This window comes from Sapajus apella, unplaced genomic scaffold (genome assembly GCF_009761245.1).
Source record: "Sapajus apella isolate SASKATOON/1434 unplaced genomic scaffold, GSC_monkey_1.0 scaffold2, whole genome shotgun sequence".
Lineage (NCBI taxonomy): Eukaryota > Metazoa > Chordata > Mammalia > Primates > Cebidae > Sapajus > Sapajus apella.
The window spans coordinates 88,875,732-88,896,515 of NW_022436942.1; the positions used below are offsets into that span (position 1 = coordinate 88,875,732).

Consider the following 20,784-nt stretch of genomic DNA (forward strand, 5'->3'; position numbering starts at 1 on the left):
TGCAACCTCTGCCTCCCCGGTTCAAACAATTCTCATGCCTCAGCCTCCTGAGTAGCTGGGACTACAGGCCCACGCCATGACACCCAGCTAATTTTTGTATTTTTAGTAGAGACAGAGTTTCATCATGTTGGCCAGGCTGGTCTCAAACTCCTGATCTCAGGTGATCTGCCCGCCTAGCACTTCCAAAGTGCTGGGATTACGAGCGTGAGCTACTAATATATATGGCCAATATATATTATGGCCATATACACATATATTTTTATTTTTATTTTTATTTTTTTGAGGTGGTCTCGCTCTGTTGCCCAGGCTGGAGTGCAGTGGCTCAATCTCAGCTCACCGAAACTTCTGCCTCCCGGGTTCAGATGATTCTCCTGCCTCAGCCTCATAACTAACTGGGATCACAGAGAAAGGCATGGGGCAGTCTTCCCTGCAGATACCAGAGCACCACGGCTCTGCCCACACCTCAATTTCAGGCTTCCACCCTCCTGTGCTGTGAAAGAATGACTTTCTGCTATTTTAAGGTGCTGGGTATCTGTATTTTGTTACGGCAGCCCCAAGAAGCCCATGCTACCATATAATTATCTGATGAATAGCACAGTTATGTTGCACTGGGTGCTGGCACATCTTAGAAGAGTCAATCTACTAAAAGTACGTATTGAAAATGGTCCACAATTTTTGAAACCCTAAAAATAGTACTGAAAATATAACTATATAGTGGAAAATGTAATAGGTATATTTTGAAACTCTATGTCTGTGAAGTGTCGCAGGCATCTCTTGACCTTTGAGAAGTTCTGTTATATTCTTGTGCTTATATTATATATATATATATATATTTTTTTTTTAATTAATTTATTTATTTATTGAGATGGAGTCTCGCTCTGTCGCCCAGGCTGGAGTGCAGTGATGTGATCTCGGCTCACTGCAACCTCTGCCTCCCGAGTTCAAGCAATTCCTCAGCCTCCAGAGTAGCTGCAATTACAAACATGTGCCACCATGCCTGGCTAATTTTTTTGTAGTTTTAGTAGAGGTGGGGTTTCACCATATTGGTCAGTCTGTTCTCAAACTCCTGACCTTGTGATCTGCCCACCTCTGCCTCCCAAAGTGCTGGAATTACAGGCATGAGCAAGTGCACCCAGCCTATTTTTTTAATTTTTTTGAGACAGAGTTTCACTCTTGTTGCCCAGGCTAGAGTACAATGACATGATCTCGGCCCACCACAACCTCTGCCTCTCAGGGTCAAGCGATGCTCCTGCCTCAGCCTCCAGAATAGCTGGGACTACAGGCACGTGCCACCAGGCTTGGCTAATTTTGTATTTGTAGTAGAGACGGGATTTCTCCATGTTGGTCAGGCTGGTCTCAAACTTTTGATCTCAGGTGATCCGCCTGCCTCAGCCTCCCAAAGTGCTGGGATTACAGGCATGAGCCACCGTGCCTGACCAGTATGTTCTTTTTCATACAGTCTCACTCTCTGTCACCGAGGCTAGAGTGCAGTGGCATGATTTCAGCTGACTACAACTTCTGCCTTTCGGGCTCAAGCAGCTTTCCTGTCTCAGCCTCCCAAGTAGCTGGGATACAGGTACAAACCACCACACCGGCTCCCTTCTGTATTTGTTGTAGACACGGGGTTTCACCATGTAGCCCAGGCTGGTCTCGAACTCCTGGCCTCAAGTGATCCACCTGCCTTGGCCTCCCAAAGTGCAGGGATGACATTTGTGGTTACCGAGCCTGGCCTGAATTTTCTTTAATGCTGTATTTTTCACCTTAGTAATCACCACGATTTCATAGATGTTACTTATTCGCAGGTTCATTTTCTGTCTGTTTTATTCAATGTCCTAGTCCCTGGAGAGTGCCTGGTACACAGCAGTTGCTCAATTAATATTAATTAGGCGGATGAACTAATATATCCATGAATTTTTCATTCCTATATCTTCCGCTCAGTAGAGTTTTCTAACTCAAACAACTCAGGGCTCAGGCAGGTAAGCAAACACACAGAACAGCCTGAGCATCAGATGACAACGGGCAAATGGCATGGGGCCTGTGTCTGAGATTCAATAGGGAATGGCAGGCAGGGTGCAATGGCAGCTGGCAGTGTTTGCCCCGTCTGTGGGGGCAGCGGCTATATACCTCCAGAAGGTTGTAGCCACGCAAGAAATGAGACTCAAGGCCTCTCAATCTTATTATGATTTTCTTTTTTTTGATACGTGGTCTCACTTTGTCGCCAGAGCTGGAGTGTAGTGGCATGATCCTGGCTCACTGCAACCTCTGCTTCCCGGGTTTTAGTGATTCTCCTGCCTCAGGTTCCCAAGTAGCTGGGACTACAGGTGCATACCACCATGCCCAGCTATTTTTGTATTCTTAGTAGAGATGGGATTTTACCATGTTGGCAAGAAGTCTTGATCTCTTGACCTCGTGATCAGCCCACCTCGGCCTCTCAAAGTGCCAGGATTACAGATGTGAGCCACCATGCCTGGCCCATTTTCATTTTTTTTTTTTTTTTTTTTAGACAGAGTCTCACTCTGTCGCCCAGGCTGGAGTGCAGTGGCGCGATCTCAGCTCACTGCAACCTCCGCCTCCCAGGTTGAAGCAATTCTCCTGCCTCAGCCTCCTGAGTAGCTGGGACTATAGGAGTGTGCCACCATGCCCAGCTAATTTTTTGTATTTTTAGTAGAGACGGGGTTTCACCATGTTAGCCAGGATGGTCTTGATCTCCTGACCTCATCAACCGTCCACCTCAGCCTCCCAAAGTGCTGGAATTACAGGCGTCAGCCACCGCACCTGGCCTCTTATTATGACTTTCAAAGGAATCCAGATACCTAGATTTTATGTGAAATGCCCTTATCTTTTATATCAGTTATCTATTACTGTGTAATAAAGTTAATGGCTTGAAAACAAAAATAAACCCTTTTTATCTCACAGTTTCTGTGTGACTTAACTGGATTCAGGTCTCATGGAATTTGCAGGTAAGGTGTCAGCTAAGGCTACAGTCACCTGAAGATTTGACCAGTGCTGGAAGATATGATTTCAGGATGGCGCACTCGTGTGGCTGGCAGGTGTTCTTGTTTCGTTTCGTTTTGGTTTTTTGAGACCGGGTCTCTCTCTTAGGCTGGAGGGCAGTGGCAGGATCATAGCTCACCACAGCCTTCACGTCCTGGGCCCAAAGCAATACTCTGGCCTCAGCCTCCTGAGTCGTTGGGTCTGTGGGCCAATGCCATCGTGCCGAGCTAATTTTTTTTATGTTAATTTTTTGTACAGATGGTCTCACTATGTTGCCCTGGCTGGACTCAAACTCCTGGGCTCAAGTGATTCTCTTGCTTTGGCCTCGCAAAGTCCTGGGATTACAGGGATGAGCCACCACACCTGGCTGGCTGGCAGGTTTATACAGCGTCTTTGCAGGGGACTTCAGATTCTTGTCACAAGAACCTGTCTGTAGGGCTGTGTTTGTCCTCATAATATGGTGACTGGGTCCCCACAGAGTGATTCTAGCCACAGAGCCTCTGTGACCTAGTTTCCAAAGTAACACACTGTCAATTCTGACATATTCCGCTTGTTAGAAATAAGTCGCCAAGTCCAGCTCACACACAAGGAGACATTCATTGGAATCAACCTTTTCAATGGAGAGGGATCAAAGAATTGCTAGACATAAAACCATCAAATCTTAAAATGCTGTCAGTGAGCTCAGATATAAATCATGTTGTGACCCATTCAGCACAGGTCAGACAACAGCCTAGAAGATTCTGTTTAGTATGGGCCACCGAAGAGTACACTCAGCACTGTTCTCATCTTTATTTTTTTTGTTTTAAAAATATTTTTTTTTTCACTTTTTTTAAATTAAAAAAATACTACAGGCTGGGCATGGTGGCTCATGCCTGTAATCCCAGCACTTTGGGAGGCCGAGGTGGGCGGGTCACCCAAGGTCAGGAGTTCAAGACCAGACTGGCCAACATGGCGAAAACCCATCTCTACTAAAAATACAAAAATTAGCCAGGCATGGTGATGCGTGCCTGTAATCCCAGATACTCTGGAGGCTGAGGCAGGAGAATCGCTTGAACCCAGGGGGCGGAGGTTGCAGTGAGCCGAGATTGTGCCACTGTATTCCAGCCTGGGTGACAGAGTGAGACTCCATCTAAAAAATAAAAGTTAAAAAGATTATAAACAATTTTATTTAAAAATTTTATTAGAAACTTAAAAAAATATACAGATGGGGCCTCACTATGTTGCCCAAGCCACTCTTGAACTTCTCGATTCAAGTGATCCCCTCACCTCGGCCTCCCAAAGTGCTGGGTTTACAGGCATAAGCCACTGCACCCAGCCCTTATTTTTAAATTAAAAAAAAATTTTGTGAGTCAGGGTCACGCTCTGTTACCCAGGCCGGAGTACAGTGCGTGCAAAGATTAGTCTTTGCCATGAGGTACCATTATTAACATTCAATAGGCCTGCATGTTTATTATTAGAATAGAACGCTGCTGTGTCGAATTCCCCTTCCTGCGCGTAGAAGGGTCAGGAGTAATTCACCCAGGAGGCACACACACACGTAATCCAAGCTACTTGGGAGGCTAAGACAAGAGGTTCATTTGAGGCCAGGAGTTGGAGGCTGCAGTGAGCTATGATCATGCCACTGTACTCCAGCCCAGGCAACATTGCAAGACTGTGCCTCTGAAAACCAAAAACACAACAGAAAAAGTAATTCATTCAATATTTCAATAAATATTTTTTAAGCATACATTATGTGACAGGCACTGTGCTAGATACTTTGAATATCATGACATGGTATGTCACTTATTTTAGTGAAGGAATGAAAGATTTAAAAACAAGCATGTAAACAATTAAGCAATATGTTCTCAATAAGTGCTCTGAAGAAAATAAAATGGGTGCTGAGGTGGCAGAGGCCTGGGGGTGGTCAGGGGCCTGAAGCGTGAGAAGGTGCCCGTCAGGCCAAGATGTGTGGGGAACAGCATTTTGTTTGTTTATTTGAGGCAGGGTCTTGTTCAGTTGCCCAGGCTGGCGGTGGCACAATCATGGCTCACTGCAGCCTCCACCTCCCAGGCTGAAGTGATCCTCCTGCCTCAGCCTCCCAAGTAGCTGGGATTACAGATGCATGCCACCATGCCAGGCTAATTTTTGTATTTATAGTAGAGATGGGGTTTCAGCACATTGGCCAGGCTGGTCTTGCACTTCGAACCTCAAGTGATCCATCCACCTCAGCCTCCCAGTGCTGGCATTACAGGCGTGAGCCACTGCACCTGGCCAAAGGAAGAGAATTAACCAGTAAGTGCAAAGGTCCTGTGGCAGGAACAAATTTGGCTGGTGTAAGATATGGCAATGCTTGTGAGGCTACAGGGAGAGGCAGGAGCCGAGGTAGGAGAGGTAGAAATGAGCTAGAGCCCATGGGACCTCCCTGGCTAGATTTCACGGATCTAAGTGAGACAAACAGGAAATGACTGCAGGGTTTTAAGGTGGAGGAGGATGATCTGATACGGTTTTAAAGGCTCACTCTGGGCCTGGACCAAGCCTGTTATCTCAAAACTTTGGGAAGCTAAGGCAGGAAAATTGTGGCCAGAAGTTTGCGACAAGACTGGGCAATATAGCAAGACCCCAGCTCTACAAAAAAGTAAAAAAAATTCTGGGTGTGGTGGTGCGTGCCTGTAGTCCCAGCTACTTGGGGGGTTGTTGGGGGGCTGAAGTGGGAGGATCACTTGACCCCAGGAGTTCTAGGCTGCAGTGAGCCATGCTCACAGCACTGCACTCCAATCAGGGTGACAGAGAAATACCCTGTCGCTAAAAAACAAACAGATCCACTCTGTGCCTCCTGATCAGACACTAAGAAGGACACAACATCATTTTGTGGTTTCTCTACCCAAACTGCATGAGCTGTATCTAATGATGAGGAAGCATAAGAGAAATACAAATGAAAAGACAGGGTACAAAATACCTGGCCTATAAAATACTCTGCAAGGTCAGGCACGGTGGCTCACGCCTGTAATTCCAGCACTTTGGGAGGCTGAGGCGAGTAGATCACCTGAGGTTACAAGTTCAAGACCAGCCTGGCCAACATGGTGAAAACCCATCTCTACTAAAAATACAAAAATTAGCCGGGTGTGGTGGCGGTTGCCTGTAGTCCCAGCTACTCAGGAGGCTGAGGCAGAATAATCGCTTGAACCCGGGAGGCAGAGGTTGCAGTAAGCCAAGACTGCGCCACTGTACTCCAGCCTGGGTGACGAGAGCAAGACACCATCTCAAAAAACAAAATTGTCATCCTTGTGCAGGGGCCATGCTATTCTCCTCTGTATCATTCCAATTTTGGTATACGTGCTGCCAAAGTGACCACTCGATTGCCTGTCCCAACATAATAAAACCCCGTCTCTACTAAAAATACAAAAAATAAACAAAATAAATAAATAGCCGGGCATGGTGGTGCAGGCCGGTAATCCCAGCTACTCAGGAAGCTGAGGCAGGAGAATCGCTTGAACCTGGGAGGTGGAGGTTGTGGGGAGCCCAGATCGCACCCCTGCACTCCAGCCTGACCAACAAAGAGAGACTCTGTCTCAAAAAAAGAAGAAAAAAATAGAACATTGTAGGTAAAGTCTTGTTTGACTCCTCTGCTCAGTTCCATCACACTCCTTTCTACCCTTTCTTGAAGGAATAACAATCAGGATACAGTGTATAGATCCTCGCAGTCAATTAAAAAAAATGCTTTTTTAAAAATGACCAATATGCTTTTGTTCTATGTGTATTTGTAAAAATATTATATAAATGGCATTATGCTATAAATATAATGTGTGTATATATATATTCCCTCTAGGTAAAATTACATATAGTGTTAGGCTTTACATATTGATTTTTTTTTTTTTTTTGAGACAGTTTCGCTCTTGTTGCCCAAACTGGAGTGCAATGGTGCAATCTCAGCCCATTCTCCGCCTCCCAGGTTCAAGCCATTCTCCTGCCTCAGCCTCCCAAGTAGCTGGGATTACAGGCGCATGCCACCACGCCTGGCTAATTTTTTGTATTTTTAGTAAAAACGGGGTTTCACCATGTTAGCCAGACTAGTCTCGAACTCGTGACGTCATGTGATCCGCCCACCCCGGCCTCCCAAAGTGCTGGGATTACAGGCGTGAGCCACCGCGACTGGCCTATGTATTCATATTTGAAGACAGGGTCTTGGTCCGTCTCCCAGGCTGGAATGCAATGGTGCGGTCATTGCTCACCGCAGCCTGGAACTTCTGGGTTTGAGGGCTCTCCTACCTCGGGCTCCCAGAGCGCTGAGATTACAGGTGGCCGAGGCTTTATAAAGCGATTATCACTTTTCTCAACATTATCCTTTTGACATCTATCTAACCTGTTCAGACAGATGACCATCTTCCCTTTTCAATGTTCTACAGCATTAAATGTTGTGCACATGCAGGAGGCATAAGTTTCACCTCAGGGCCTCTCCCGAGAAACGGAAATCCAGGGTCACAAGCAATGGGCATTCCCGTTTTGCTGTTAGATTCTGCTCTCCCACCAGCAGCGTCTGAGAGGTGGTTGGCGCTCCCCTGAGGGTCCTGGGGGAGATCGGACTTGGGTTTCCAGCAGGCCGGTTCTCGCCCGCCTTGTGTAGTTTGCGTCACTGGGGTTCCCACTGGACTCGCCAAATGTGCTCGTGACTGCAGGGCGGACCCCTCGGTCCCTGGGGCTCTTTCCCCACGGGGATCTCTTTTCTGAGGCGCTTGACTGCGCTGATTTGGGCCTTTATCTGCCTGCATGTCGGCAGAGGCGCCCAGGAAGGCCCTGTGGGTCCCTCTAGCTCAACCTGGCCTGAGCTCTTCACAGCTTCAGCCCCACAGGGGGCTGGGAGCCCGAGCACTTCCTCATTCCGCCCCCGATGGTAGCTAGCGCTGGAAGACCCGCCCATATTGCAAACAAAATTTCATCATTTCGTTTGCAGGACGCGGCCGCCATGGCTGCCGACCTGTGAAACGCTGCGAGAAGGGGTGCTATGGCCGGGCACGGTGACTGCATCTGCAATCCCAGCGCTTTAGGACGCTGAAGAGGGCGGATCCCTTGAGGCCAGACTGGGAGACACTGTGAGATCCTATGTGACAAATTAAAAAACAAAATTAGCCCGGATGTAGTGTGCGCCTGTAGGAGGCCGAGACAGGAAGATTGTGTGAGCCTGGCAGTTCGAGACCAGCCTGGGCAATACAGCGGGACTGCGTCTCAAGGGAGATAAGTACCTGTTTTCCTGGCTGGGCGCATCCCTCTCTGATGCCTCGCTCTCCAACTGCCCCTGGGCCTGGGGGCGTGAAAGCTAAGCTCTGGGGAGACAGAGGCGCGGGCTGACCCCGGCCTAGGACCCATTCATTCATTCATTCATTCATTCTGTCACCTACCCGTCCTGCGCTCACCCTACGCCCCGGGACTCTAAGTACCCTCACCCCACGGGGCGCAGAAAAACAACAGGCTGGCCAGCGCCTGGAAGCCGCGTGCCTGACCGCGTCTGCCCGAGCGAATCCCGCCTCCCGCCGGGGAGGCCGCAGAGCCGCGCTTGTCCGGCCGCGCCCAGCATCTCCGGTCCACGAGCGCGCCGCCTCACGGTTGGCGCATGCGCGCCCGGGAGCCCGCCCTGGGTGTCGGCGCACGTGGGACCCGCGGGTCGGCGCGCGTGCGCGCTCCCGCCTTGCCCTCCCACGCGGTCCACCGCTCCTACTGCCCCACCCTATGCTCTGGGACCGCGGGAGCGGCCAACCGAGCCGGGTTGCGTGCGTGCGCGCACGCGCGGGCCACGTGGGCGGGCGCCGCGCCGTTGCCCCCGCCCCTTGTCAGCCCCGCCCCGCGCCGGCCCCGCCCCTGCCCGCGCGCCGGCGTCGGCTGCGTCTCCGGCGTTTGAATTGCGCTTCCGCCATCTTTCCAGCCTCAGTCGGACGGGCGCGGAGACGCTTCTGGAAGGTAGCGACGCGGCTGGCCGGGCAGCGCCGGGTGGGGACGGGGGCCGCGGCGGCGGGACAGGGGCCGTGGCCGGGGTCAGGGCCCGGGCTGGTGGCCGGCCCCGGGGCAGCGAGCGGCTGTGAGTAGGTGGGTGGCGCGGGCCCGGCCGGGCCGGGGCAAGAGACGGGCGTGGGGTCGGCGCCCGCCCCCGCGAACCCCGGTTTCATCCTCCGCTCCCATCCCGGTCCCGGTCCCGGTCTCGTCTCCATCCCGACCCCTCCGTCCGTCGTTTCTCGGGTCCCGCCGACCCGGATGCCGGCCCCGCCCGCCGCCTTCCCGCTCCCAGGCCCGGCCGCCATGGCGCCGCGGGCGGGAGGCCTTTGTGGGGCGGGCACGTGGGGCGCGGGGGGCGCGGGAGCGGGGCCGCGATGGGCTGCGGGGCCGCGCGAGCGCTCGTCTCCGTCCTCTGCCTCCGCAGGAACGCCGCGATGGCTGCGCAGGGAGAGCCCCAGGTCCAGTTTAAAGTAGGTAACCCTGCAGGGCGGGAGGCGGCCGGGCCGGACCGCGTGCGCCTCGCGGGTCCCTCCTCCCGGGCCCACGATGGCTTAGCGGGCCCCGCATCCACATTCTTTGTTTTAAGTGGTGGCGGTTACGGTTCCGTGACTCTGGGGTCTTGCGAGGGGAAGTGTTTGGGGTTTACTTCCAAAGTGTGTTCTCCAACAGCTTGTGTTGGTTGGTGATGGTGGTACCGGAAAAACGACCTTTGTGAAACGTCATTTGACTGGTGAATTTGAGAAGAAGTATGTAGGTATGTGCGGGAAAACCTTGTCTGTGGACATGGTGAGAAGTGGGTAAATGCGTCCACTCAATGGCATCGTTTCCGTTTCAGCCACCTTGGGTGTTGAGGTTCATCCCCTAGTGTTCCACACTAACAGAGGACCCATTAAGTTCAATGTGTGGGACACGGCCGGCCAGGAGAAATTCGGTGGACTGAGAGATGGCTATTATATCCAAGGTAAGCATTTCTAACTTGATGAACCGTTTTTGAGAGGTTTTGTGTACTTCAGTCTTCAAGGTTATAGAAAATCAGGTCTGTTCCAATAAACAGTGCTTAATACTGTAATGGGAATTGTGTCATTTTTGGGTTAAAAAACGTGAGCTTCAGGGAGTTGACCACCATTTTGGTGGCAGAGGAGAAAATTTTATGAAAGTTGTGTCATTTGCATGCTGTGTCATGCTAGGCATGGTTTAGAAAAATCTATGACTTACCCTGTGTACATGTCATAGTTTAAAACAATAACAGGCTGTTACAGCAGTTCAGTATACGAAAACAGGTTCATGTATGTATTTTGGCGTAGTGATCAATGATTGCTTCTACTCCATTAAAAAACACGAGACACTAGACCAGAGAAGATAGGGATCTTAGCAAGTGTTATGCAAGACTAGCTGATTTCTTGTTAAATTGTTTGTACTAAGTTGCGGAGAGTATTTTTTCAAATAGATTGACTTTTAAAAATTGCAAGGAAAACGTTCATTATACCAAAAAGAGGAGTAAAGGAAATACTCATCTCTCCTGGAACCTCACTTTGCTGATAACACATTATTTGGAATCATTCCATGCCTTTTGTTTTCCTTTAGCATGTACGAATAAACACAAGAATTTTCCCCAAAAAATTCTTTAACCAAAAAGTTGCGGTTTCTTGCCTTTTCAGCTATACCATAGCTGTCCCTGCAGGTGAATATATAGACTTTATTTGGGTTTGTTATTTTTTGAGACAGGGTCTCTCTATGTGGCCCAGTGGTGTGATCTCAGTTCACTACAGCTTCTGCCTCCTGAGCCAAGCCATCCTCCCACTTCAGCCTCTGGAGTAGCTGGGACTACAGGCACAGGCCATTGTGCCTGACCAATTTTTTTTTTTTTTTTTTTTTTTTTGTAGAAATGGGGATTCATCATGTTGCCCATGCTGGTCTCGAACTCATGAGCTCAGGTGATCCACCCACCTCGGCCTCTCAAAGTGCTGGGATTACAGGCATGAGCCACATTGCTTGGCCTGTCTGGATTTAAGACAGGAATATTTCCTGGTGTAGTCAGCTATGCCATTTAAAGACCTTCTGAAGAATGTATTTCCAGGCTCTACCCTCAGAATATGGCAGCTCGGTTCTCCAGAATCTCACTTATCATTAATCTACTTGAGATACTTTTTGGGATGAGAGTACTGTTTATGATGAAGTATATCAGGGAGGTTTGACAGGGTCAGCTCATCTTGCTTAGGAAGAATTGTGAATTAACATTTTTAGAATTGAAAGTGAAGGAAGAGAGCTAGGAGACTCAGGTCTAAGACTGTAACTAGTTGAATCCTAGACTGGTTCTTAGCGTTCTTCACTGGTGTAGTAAACTAAGTGTACTAATTACCACATATGTTCCTTTCAGCCCAGTGTGCCATCATAATGTTTGATGTAACATCCAGAGTTACTTACAAGAATGTGCCTAACTGGCATAGAGATCTGGTGCGAGTGTGTGAGAACATCCCCATTGTGTTGTGTGGCAACAAAGTGGACATTAAGGACAGGAAAGTGAAGGCAAAATCCATTGTCTTCCACCGAAAGAAGAATCTTCAGGTGTGTGAAAATGAAAACTTCTGAGTTATTTCTCTTAGGGGAGACGATATGTAAGACCATGAAATTGACCAGAGTGTATATTATATATGGAAATAATTTTATCTTTATACTATTTTTATTGTTTTTAAAGACTGATAGAGATGGGGTTTCACTGTTGTCAGGGTTGGTCAACTGAAGTGTGTGTGTCTTTTGTTGTTTGAGACAGGGTCTTGCCCTGTTGCCCAGGCAGGAGTGCAGTGGCATGAACATAGCTTACTGCAGCCTTGAACTCCTGGCTCAGGCAGTCCTCCCACCTCAGGCTTCTGAGTAGCTGGGACCACAGGCACTCACCACCACACCCACCTAATTTATTTTTTGTAGAGATGGGGTCTTGCTCTTTTATCCAGGCCTGATCTTGTACTCCTGGCCTCAGGCAATCCTCCCACCTCATCCCCCCAAAGTGCTGGGATTACAGGCATGCACTACCATGCCCCACCAAGAAGCTTTTTCTTATCTTGGAATGTTCTAGGAAAATCAATTTTAAAAACTAATTTTTACTTTTTTAAACAGTACTACGACATTTCTGCCAAAAGTAACTACAACTTTGAAAAGCCCTTCCTCTGGCTTGCTAGGAAGCTCATTGGAGACCCTAATTTGGAATTTGTTGCCATGCCTGCTCTTGCCCCGCCAGAGGTTGTCATGGACCCAGCTTTGGCAGCGCAGTATGAGCACGACTTAGAGGTATTGTGGCCGCTTTGCTGTCCAGGCTGTTCTGTTTGGCTTGTTTATTCCTGGCAGTTTTGATCTGGAGTGTTAACAGTTTTGCTCTCTTCATCTAGGTTGCTCAAACAACTGCTCTCCCGGATGAGGATGATGACCTGTGAGAATGAAGCAGGAGCCCAGCGTCAGAAGTCTAGTTTTATAGGCAGCTGTCCTGTGATGTCAGCGGTGCAGCGTGTGTGCCACCTCATTATTATCTAGCTAAGCGGAACATGTGCTTCATCTGTGGGATGCTGAAGGAGATGAGTGGGCTTCGGAGTGAATGTGGCAGTTTAAAATATACCTTCATTGTTTGGACCTGCATATTTAGCTGTTTGGAACGCAGTTGATTCCTTGAGTTTCAGATATGAGACTGCTGCAGTCACATCACAATATTCAGTGGTGAAATCTTGTTTGTTACTGTCATTCCCATTCCTTTTCGTTTAGAATCAGAATAAAGTTGTATTTCAAATATCTAACCAAGTGAACTCATCCCTTGTTTAAAAGTAGCATTTTGAAACCACTAAAATAGAGAAATTTATGCCATGTTAATGTTTGGATTGCCTTGCTGTCACTTAATTTGAAATCTATTAGGTTAATTTCTCCCTATGTCTACTTTTTATTTTTGTACATTTGAGCTGTGTCTTAACAAATTCAGCATGACAGGTCAACAGACTATTTGGTTAGAAGAGTTAAATGGTGTAAATATTAGTGCAGTTAAACTAAAGCAATGTCTGTTCCACCTTCATTTTGGCTAGGTAGGGTCATCTTGGGAAGAACCTGCTCAAGATTTGTGACCTGTCAACAAAAATGTGGTTTGTACATACCAAATAGATATTTTAAGAGTAATACTTGGTTTTGTTTTATGGCAAAAGTAATGTTTTGATAACTTCAAACAGGATGGAATGTCTGGATGGCGGGAGCTTGGGAATTCTTGGTGTTAAAAAATCTAAATTTTGCACTTTTCTGTTTGAATGTCAGATGCTTAGTGTAAAGTTGATACTCAAGGAAAATGGTCCATGTTTACCCAGTTTTCAGGTACTCCCGGACTTTCAAGATGTCTTAACATTAAGTTTTTAAGCAGTACACACTATACTGTTTGGGTTTTTTTTTTTTTTTGCCCTGAGGATTTGTAGGGCAGCGCAGCGTAGCAGGACATGGATGAAATACTAGGAACGTGGTGCAGTGGCGCAGTGGCGGGGCGGGTGGGGGGGCTTCTCAGTAACAGAGAACAGCTTGTGAAACTTTTTTATCAGACTAAACATTTAATTTATCTTGTATATTTTCCACATTTAAAAATGAATTAGGTCTTTATCCTAATTAGGAGTTCGATCCCATCAACGCTATTCTTGTAGCAGTTAGGAATCTTAAAAATAGGAGCTATTTTTTCCTCATACAGTTAACTACTAATAGTCCAGTTTACCAAAGTTTTCTTTAGATGTCTGATTATCTGGAGATGATTGCTTTCCTACCTTAAAAGGTGTAGAAAGGATCACTTAAATATGTGGAAAAATGAAAAAGGTGAAGCTGAATAAAGTTCTATTTAACTGTATTAACTGGCAACAGTCCTCGAGTGTCTTAAGATCTGAATTGCTGTGTGACACTGTATTCAGAACCAGCTTCTAACCAGCCTGTGTGAGATGGGAAGTTTTTTCCCGTGATTGGGATGAAACCTTTCATTCAGATATTTTGAACTTAAGGTATATGTGTTGTTTGTAACCTTGTGTAGAATGCAAGTGGTGTTGACATTCTGGATCTTCTATGTAACAGTTGAAATTTGGAAGTGATGTTACTTACCTGTCTAACATGGTGTGGGAGAGATTTACAAGTCATTTATTGGAAGAATAATTGTTGCAAAATATATTGCTTCTACTTTGCCTGGATTTTCTGAATCTCTAGTATTGCTTTAGGAAATCGTGAATGGTTAGCAGAGATTATTATCTTTTGTGGGTAGGGAGGGGAGGGGGTCAATTCTATCTGGATTGTACAAATGGGAAAAGTCTGCTCTTCATTTTTTGAAGTCTGGTGTCTTAACGGAGGGCTTAGAAGCTTTATACAAGGTTACTGTATACTAGTAACAGCTTGTTAGCAGAGTCACAAAGGAAAAGCAGTTAATGCAGGGGTCTTGTCTGTATATAATGTGAAATCGGTAAACTGGTAGTGGTAAAGTGTTGGAGAGCAGTTTCAATTTGTGAGAGCCAGTTTTTGAAAAACTAGGATGGGGTTTTTTAAATCATCAATCATAAAATGTCTAGAAAAGATGAGACTAAAACAGCCTCCAAAGAGGACTGGTTTCCTGGCTAACTTCACCTGGAGGAACTCAAGGACAGAGAATTTCTGGTTTCTTTTGCAAAACACCAGGAACACAAAAGTTACCTGCTGAGCAAATGGAACGAGGGAGGAATTCAGCTTTTCTTGCCAGCAATCTGTCAGACATCGTGTACAATGTTCTGCCACGTTGGGGCTGTGGGTATCCTGCCCAGCAAGATAATATGAGACTTAAGCCCTCCCTGTCTAGGACAGCACCCATCCTAACTCCCCGCAGTCCCTTTACCCTTCAAGCTGAGGGCATGGAGGGGAGGGAAACTGCACCTAACCACTTGCCTTTAGTTAAGGGATCAGAGTCCTGTTCAAATCTGATGTGTCTCCCCTGCTCCACGTTTGCTACCAGGCCTTGTATGCTCTGGTCACGTGCACCCGGAGATGAGACACCTGTGTGCATGCTGCTTTTCAGAACACTTCCCCTTCCTGAAGACAGTCCTACCAGTGAATGCTTTAGCTTCTTTAGACTTCACTCACTGGTTTTTTTTACCTTAGGTGAGCAGATGTCTGACTGGAGATGTCACAGACTTCCCTCTGCCCTAGTCAGCATGGCAAATCTGCAGTTGTAACTTTGCTTGCCTAGTCAAATTGCTATGAAGCCAAGGGCCCTGTCTCTGCTCTCGTGTCCCCAGTGTTTATTAAATGTTCTGTGGGAACCTCAAGCAAGAGAACTTGGGGGCTAGAAATGGGGTGGGATTGATGGAGGTAGGTGGAGAGGAGAGAACAAGACAGGGAGGGTCGCCCTGTGGCCACCACAAAGCCTCGTCATCCAGCCCCTCGGCGGACTCATCCGTTGAGTGAGCAGCCACTGCGAATGTCAGGCGCCAGCTCCACCCATGCTGGTGGGCTCTTAACGAGGCAAGAGAAGAGGATTCAGGGGCTTCAGTAAGTAAGCATGAGGTGTGAGCTGCAGTGCCTAAAGCCACTGATACCTGCTGTCAGGGTCAAGCAGGTGGTTGTGCAGCAGCTGCCGCCCAGGCGTGAAGGATGGGAACCATGTGGCTGGGAAGCACAGCTCAGACACCAGCGGGCAGGAGAGCCAGGTGGGCAGTGCCGTAGGTCTGGGGGAGAGCACTTGTTTTTGCTTCCTCTCTCCCGATGTCTGACCTTTTCCCCACCAAATGAAGAAGTCACACATGCTGTGTATTAGAAGTGTGGGAATTTTGAGTAATTAAAAGACACGGTCGCCACACGTCCCCCCACTAGAGGTAACTTGTTGACGTTTTGTCATATATCCTTTCAAATGTTTTCTAAGAGGGGGATTATACTGTAACGCTCTTTCGTAACCATGCTTCACTTTTTATCACGGGCTTTTCTGTGTCAGTGAGTTTTACAGCGCTTTTCATAATTACCCAGTGATGCAGAGCGCGGCCGGGCCGTCGCTTACTGTGACAGCCTCTGTGGTTCTTGTCGGATGGCGTTTCTGTCTCGTCCCACTTGTCTGCGTGCCGCTTGCAGAGTGGGTTTAACTCTTGCAGGGAGGTTTATTTCCAAATGTGACATCCCCATTCTTTTTCTTCCATGCGCTTCTCAAGCTGTTGTTTTTTTTTTTTTTTTTTTGAGTCGGAGTCTATGTCACCCAGGCTGGGGTGCAGCGGCAGGATCTTGGTTCACTGCAGCCTCAACCTCCCAGCCTCAAGCGAACCTCCATCCTCAGCCTCTCGAGTAGCTGGGACTACAGGTGTGCGCCACCACACCCAGATAACTTTAAATTTTTTTGTAGAGACGGGGGTTTCACCATGTTGCCCATACTGGTCTTGAACTCCTGAGCTGAAGCAATCCTCCTACCTCAGCCTCCCAAAGTGCTGAGATTACAGACATGAGCCACTGTGCTGGCCACGTTTGTTACTTTAAACTTCTGAGGGTGTGCCCTGCTTTATAAATTTCTGATAGAAAACCAAACATTTTTAAAAATAGACTCTCGGTGTGTGTGTGTGTGTGTGTGTGTGTGTGTGTGTGTGTGTGTGTATCGGTATGGCTGTGTGTGTGTGTGTGTCTCTGTGTGTGTGTCTCAGTGTGTGTGTGTGTCAGTGTGTGTGTCTGGGTGTGTCAGTCTCTGCATGTCTGTGTGTGTATGTCTGCATCAGTGTATGTTTCTGGGTTTGTGTGTGTCTGTGTGTGCACGTCTGTGTGTGTGTGTGTCTGTGTGTATCTTGGTGTGTCTCTGTGCATGTGTCTCTGTTTCTCTCTGTGTATCTGTGTGTGTCTGTGTCTCTGGGTATGGCTGTGTGTGTCCGTGTGCCTCTGTGCCTGTCTCTGTGTGTGTGTGTCCGTGTGTCTGTGCAAGTCTTTGTGTGTGCGTGTGTGTGTGTGTCTGCGTGTGTGTTGATTTTCACCATGTGAGCTTCCGCTTTGCATTCCCAGCATTGGACATGGTGGAAGAGGCAGAGCACATGCTGAATTCCACATTTTATTACATGGCTCCCTTCATGCTGCTTATGCTGTACATTCACATTTATGGCCAGGCCCAGTGGCTCATGCCTGTAATCCCAGCATTTTGGGAGGCTGAGGCAGGAGGACCACTTGAACCCAGGAGTTTGAGACCCATCTCTAATTTTTTAGAAGTAAAAAAAAATTTATATTAAAAAACCCACTTATGTTTTCAGAGACGTGCAGGTGCAGTGTATCCTCCCCTTCTCACATACTCGTTTTCTGTGATGCTCCAATTTGGAGCTCAGAAAATATTGATTGGTGATGTTGGATTTGGACTATAGGAACAAATTATAGGGAAAAATAGTGTTAACCAAAGGAAAATGTCATAACAAGGGGAAACTGAAAGCTTAAATTGCAAAAATAAAAAGCACATAATGGTCCAGCTCCCAGTAGGCCCGAATATGAGAATACATTAGGAATCAGTTGATTGGCCGGGCGCGGTGGCTCAAGCCTGTAATCCCAGCACTTTGGGAGGCCGAGGCGGGTGGATCACGAGGTCAAGAGATCGAGACCATCCTGGTCAACATGGTGAAACCCCGTCTCTACTAAAACTACAAAAAGTTAGCTGGGCATGGTGGCACGTGCCTGTAATCCCAGCTACTCAGGAGGCTGAGGCAGGAGAATTGCCTGAACCCAGGAGGTGGAGGTTGCGGTGAGCCGAGATCGCGCCATTGCACTCCAGCCTGGGTAACATGAGTGAAACTCCGTCTCCAAAAAAAAAAAAAAAAAAAAGAAATCAGTTGATTAATTAGAGATGGTGTCTCCATCCAGGCTGGAGTGCCGTGGCATGACCATAGCTCACTGCAGCCTCGATCTCCTGGGCTCAAGCCATCCTCCCTTCTCCTGAGCACCACCACGATGGCACCCCTACACTCCAGCCTGGGTGACAGCGAGACCCTGTCTCAAAAAACAAAACTGAACCATGCTGCTCCAGTGTGACCTCCTCTCAACCAGTCACATCTACAATGACCTCTTTCCAAATAAAGACACAGCTCCACCTACAGTTGTGACTGTCTCCAGGCTTCTGATCTCTGGAAGCGTGTTGCAACATTCTCTTTGCTGTCTTGCGTTGCACGTGGGCAAGAGATTCTCTTGGCTGGACACACAGACATACACAGAGCTGAATGGCTGGATCAAAAAGACATTTACAAGGCATGCCCACCTAAGGAATGTTACAACATGTTTCCCAGTTTGTAACTTTTCACTTTAAGTCTTCCTGATTCACAAAAGTTGTTAATATGGTTCAATTTATTGATAGTTCTTTTAGTTCACGTTTTTGTTTAAAATATCCTTTTCTATCCCGTACTTGATACCCACATTTTATACTAGGAATTTTTAAGTTTTGTTTTTGACAGATGAACCTTGATTCATCAGGAGTTGGTTTTTGCATATAGTGTAAGATAGGGATGTTTTTTTCTCTTTCTTTTTTTTCTGAGACAGAATTTCACTCTCTTACTCAGGCTGGAGTACAGTGGCATGATCAGGGCTCACTACTGCCTTGCCCCTACAGGCTCAAGCAATCTTCCTGCCTCAGTCTCCCAAGTAGCTGGGACTACAGGGTGCAGCACCATGCTTGCCGTGTGTGTGTGTGTGTGTGTGTGTGTGTGTGTGTGTGTGTGTGTGTGTGTGTGTGTGTGTGTGTGTGTAGAGATGGGATTTCACCATGTTGCCAGGCTGGTCTTGAATTCCTGGGCTCAAATGATCTGCTCACCCTGGCTTCCCAAAGTACTGGGATTACAGGTGTGAGCCACTGTCCCCAGCTGTAGATAGGGGTTTGATTTTGTTTTTTCTTTGTGGATGACCAGTTTTTCCAATTCCAGCCAATGAAGGGTTCCTTCTGTGCTGATCTGACATGCCATCCACGGCACATCCCATGGACACATCCATAACATGACTCTGTTGCTGGCCTCCCTGCTCTCTTCCATTGGTCAGCATGTCTTTTCCTGAGCCACTATTACACTGTTTTAATTAGTTACTAGAGGCTGGGCTTGGTGGCTCATGCCTGTAATCCCAGCACTTTGGGAAGCCAAGGTGGGTGGTGGATCACTTGAGTTCAGGAGTTTGAGACCAGCCTGGCCAAACCCCATCTCTACTAAAAATATAAAAATTAAATGGGTTTGGTGGTGCATGCCTCCACATGTAGCTGGGATTACAGGTGCCCACCACCATGCCCGGCTAATTTTTGTATTTTTAGTAGAGACAGGGTTTCACTATGTTGGTCAGGCTGGTCTTGAACTCCTGACCTCAGGTGATCCTCCCACCTCCACCTCCCAAAGTGCTGGGATTACAGGTGTGAGCCACCATGCCCAGCTTCTAGTATAATTTTGAAATTGCAACTACTTTTTATCATGAATCTCTCTAAACATAACCAGAAGAAAACAACATCTTCTATTGGAATGGTGAAAACTCAGGATATTGACAACATCAAATGCTGGTGAGCATGTGGAGCAACAGGAATGCTCCTTCATTGCTGGTGGGAGTGCAAATGGTGTGACCACTTTGGAAGACAGTTTGGCAGTTTCTTATGAAACTAAACACTATCTATGATATGATTCCTCAATCTTATTCCTTGTTATTTACCCAAATGAGCTGAAAGCTTAGATCCTCACAAAACCTCCACCTGGATGTCTATAGCAGCTTTCTTCATAAATGCTCAAGCTTGGAACTACCCAAGATGTCCTCTAGTAGGTGAAAGAATAAGCTGTGGTATATCCAGAAATGGAATATTATTCAGCCCAGAAAAGAACTGAGCCATCAAGCCATGGAAAGACACCGGGGAGACAAATGCACTTTACTAAGTGAAACAATCTGAAACGTCCACAATACGAACTATATGACATTCCAGAAAAGCCAAACTATAGAGATACCATAAAGATCAGTAGTTGGGGTGTGGGGAGGATGAGGGGGTGTCATGCAGAGGATTTTTAGGGCAGTGTGTAATGTTATCACAGGGATACATGTCATTTTACATTTGTCAAAACCCACGAAATGTGCACCACCAGACTGAACTACAACGTGAACTGTGGGCGATAATGGTGTGTCACTGCAGGTGTATCAGTTATCACAAATGGAGCACTCTAGGGGGATGCTGATATGGGGGAGGCTGTGCATATGTGGGGGTAGGAATGTGCTGGAATCTCTACACTTTGCACCCAACTTTGCTGTGAACCTAAAACTGCTCTAAAAAAAGCCTATTTAAAGTAAAACAACAACGGAATAAGATTTCAATATAAATAAGTCTGTTATAAAATAGAGAATACCCATCAATGGATAAAAGTCAAGATTCTTTTGGTGAACAATTTATAAGTGAAGTGACTTACAAAACTTGTTTTTTTTTTTTGAGATCAAGTTAAAGCCATCTCAGAAACAAATAATGGCATTGCCAGTCTCCAGAATAAGCCATGTGGGTAGAGATCAAATCGTTAATAACTTCAGCATTTCTGCGCATAGAACCAGGGAAGTAATGTTTATAAATACATCTGAATCTTGAAATGTCTGCCCCTAATTTAGGCACGTTGAAATTGCTGCATTGAATTACAGAACTATAATAGAAACCTTTGCAACCTTTATTCTGAGTTTACTCATCCTATTTACAGCAGAGGATCAGAAAAAAAAATGTATTACTATCTAGTGGAATAGTTGATGGTCATAGTGATAGTAGGCCATGACAATTATGTGTATTTAGTAGAATGGCTGGCTGTGATGGTGATAGGTGACCATGACTCTGACGTGTGTCTGGTGGAATAGCGGACCGTGATGGTGATAGGTGAC

At 47.0% G+C, this 20,784-nt stretch overlaps 1 protein-coding gene and 1 non-coding gene across 3 annotated transcripts; one reads left to right on the forward strand and one right to left on the reverse strand.

The window, feature by feature from the left end:
- Positions 1-6,217: 6,217 nt before the first annotated feature.
- Positions 6,218-6,325, reverse strand: LOC116527804. The gene has a single exon (XR_004258741.1). It is a non-coding gene; the product is annotated as a U6 spliceosomal RNA (small nuclear RNA).
- A 2,215-nt stretch (positions 6,326-8,540) lies between these two features.
- On the forward strand, positions 8,541-14,141 carry RAN (RAN, member RAS oncogene family). 2 transcript variants are annotated; one of them, XM_032244481.1, is made up of 7 exons: positions 8,673-8,922; positions 9,380-9,425; positions 9,625-9,709; positions 9,791-9,916; positions 11,333-11,520; positions 12,070-12,240; positions 12,339-14,141. In XM_032244481.1, exons 2-7 carry the CDS (start codon positions 9,390-9,392, stop codon positions 12,381-12,383), a joined length of 651 nt encoding a protein of 216 aa, XP_032100372.1. In that variant the 5' UTR covers positions 8,673-8,922; positions 9,380-9,389; the 3' UTR covers positions 12,384-14,141. The 2 variants fall into 2 exon arrangements, with proteins under 2 accessions (XP_032100370.1, XP_032100372.1); XM_032244479.1 differs by lacking the exon at positions 9,380-9,425 and having other exon boundaries at positions 8,541-8,922.
- Positions 14,142-20,784: the final 6,643 nt, after the last annotated feature.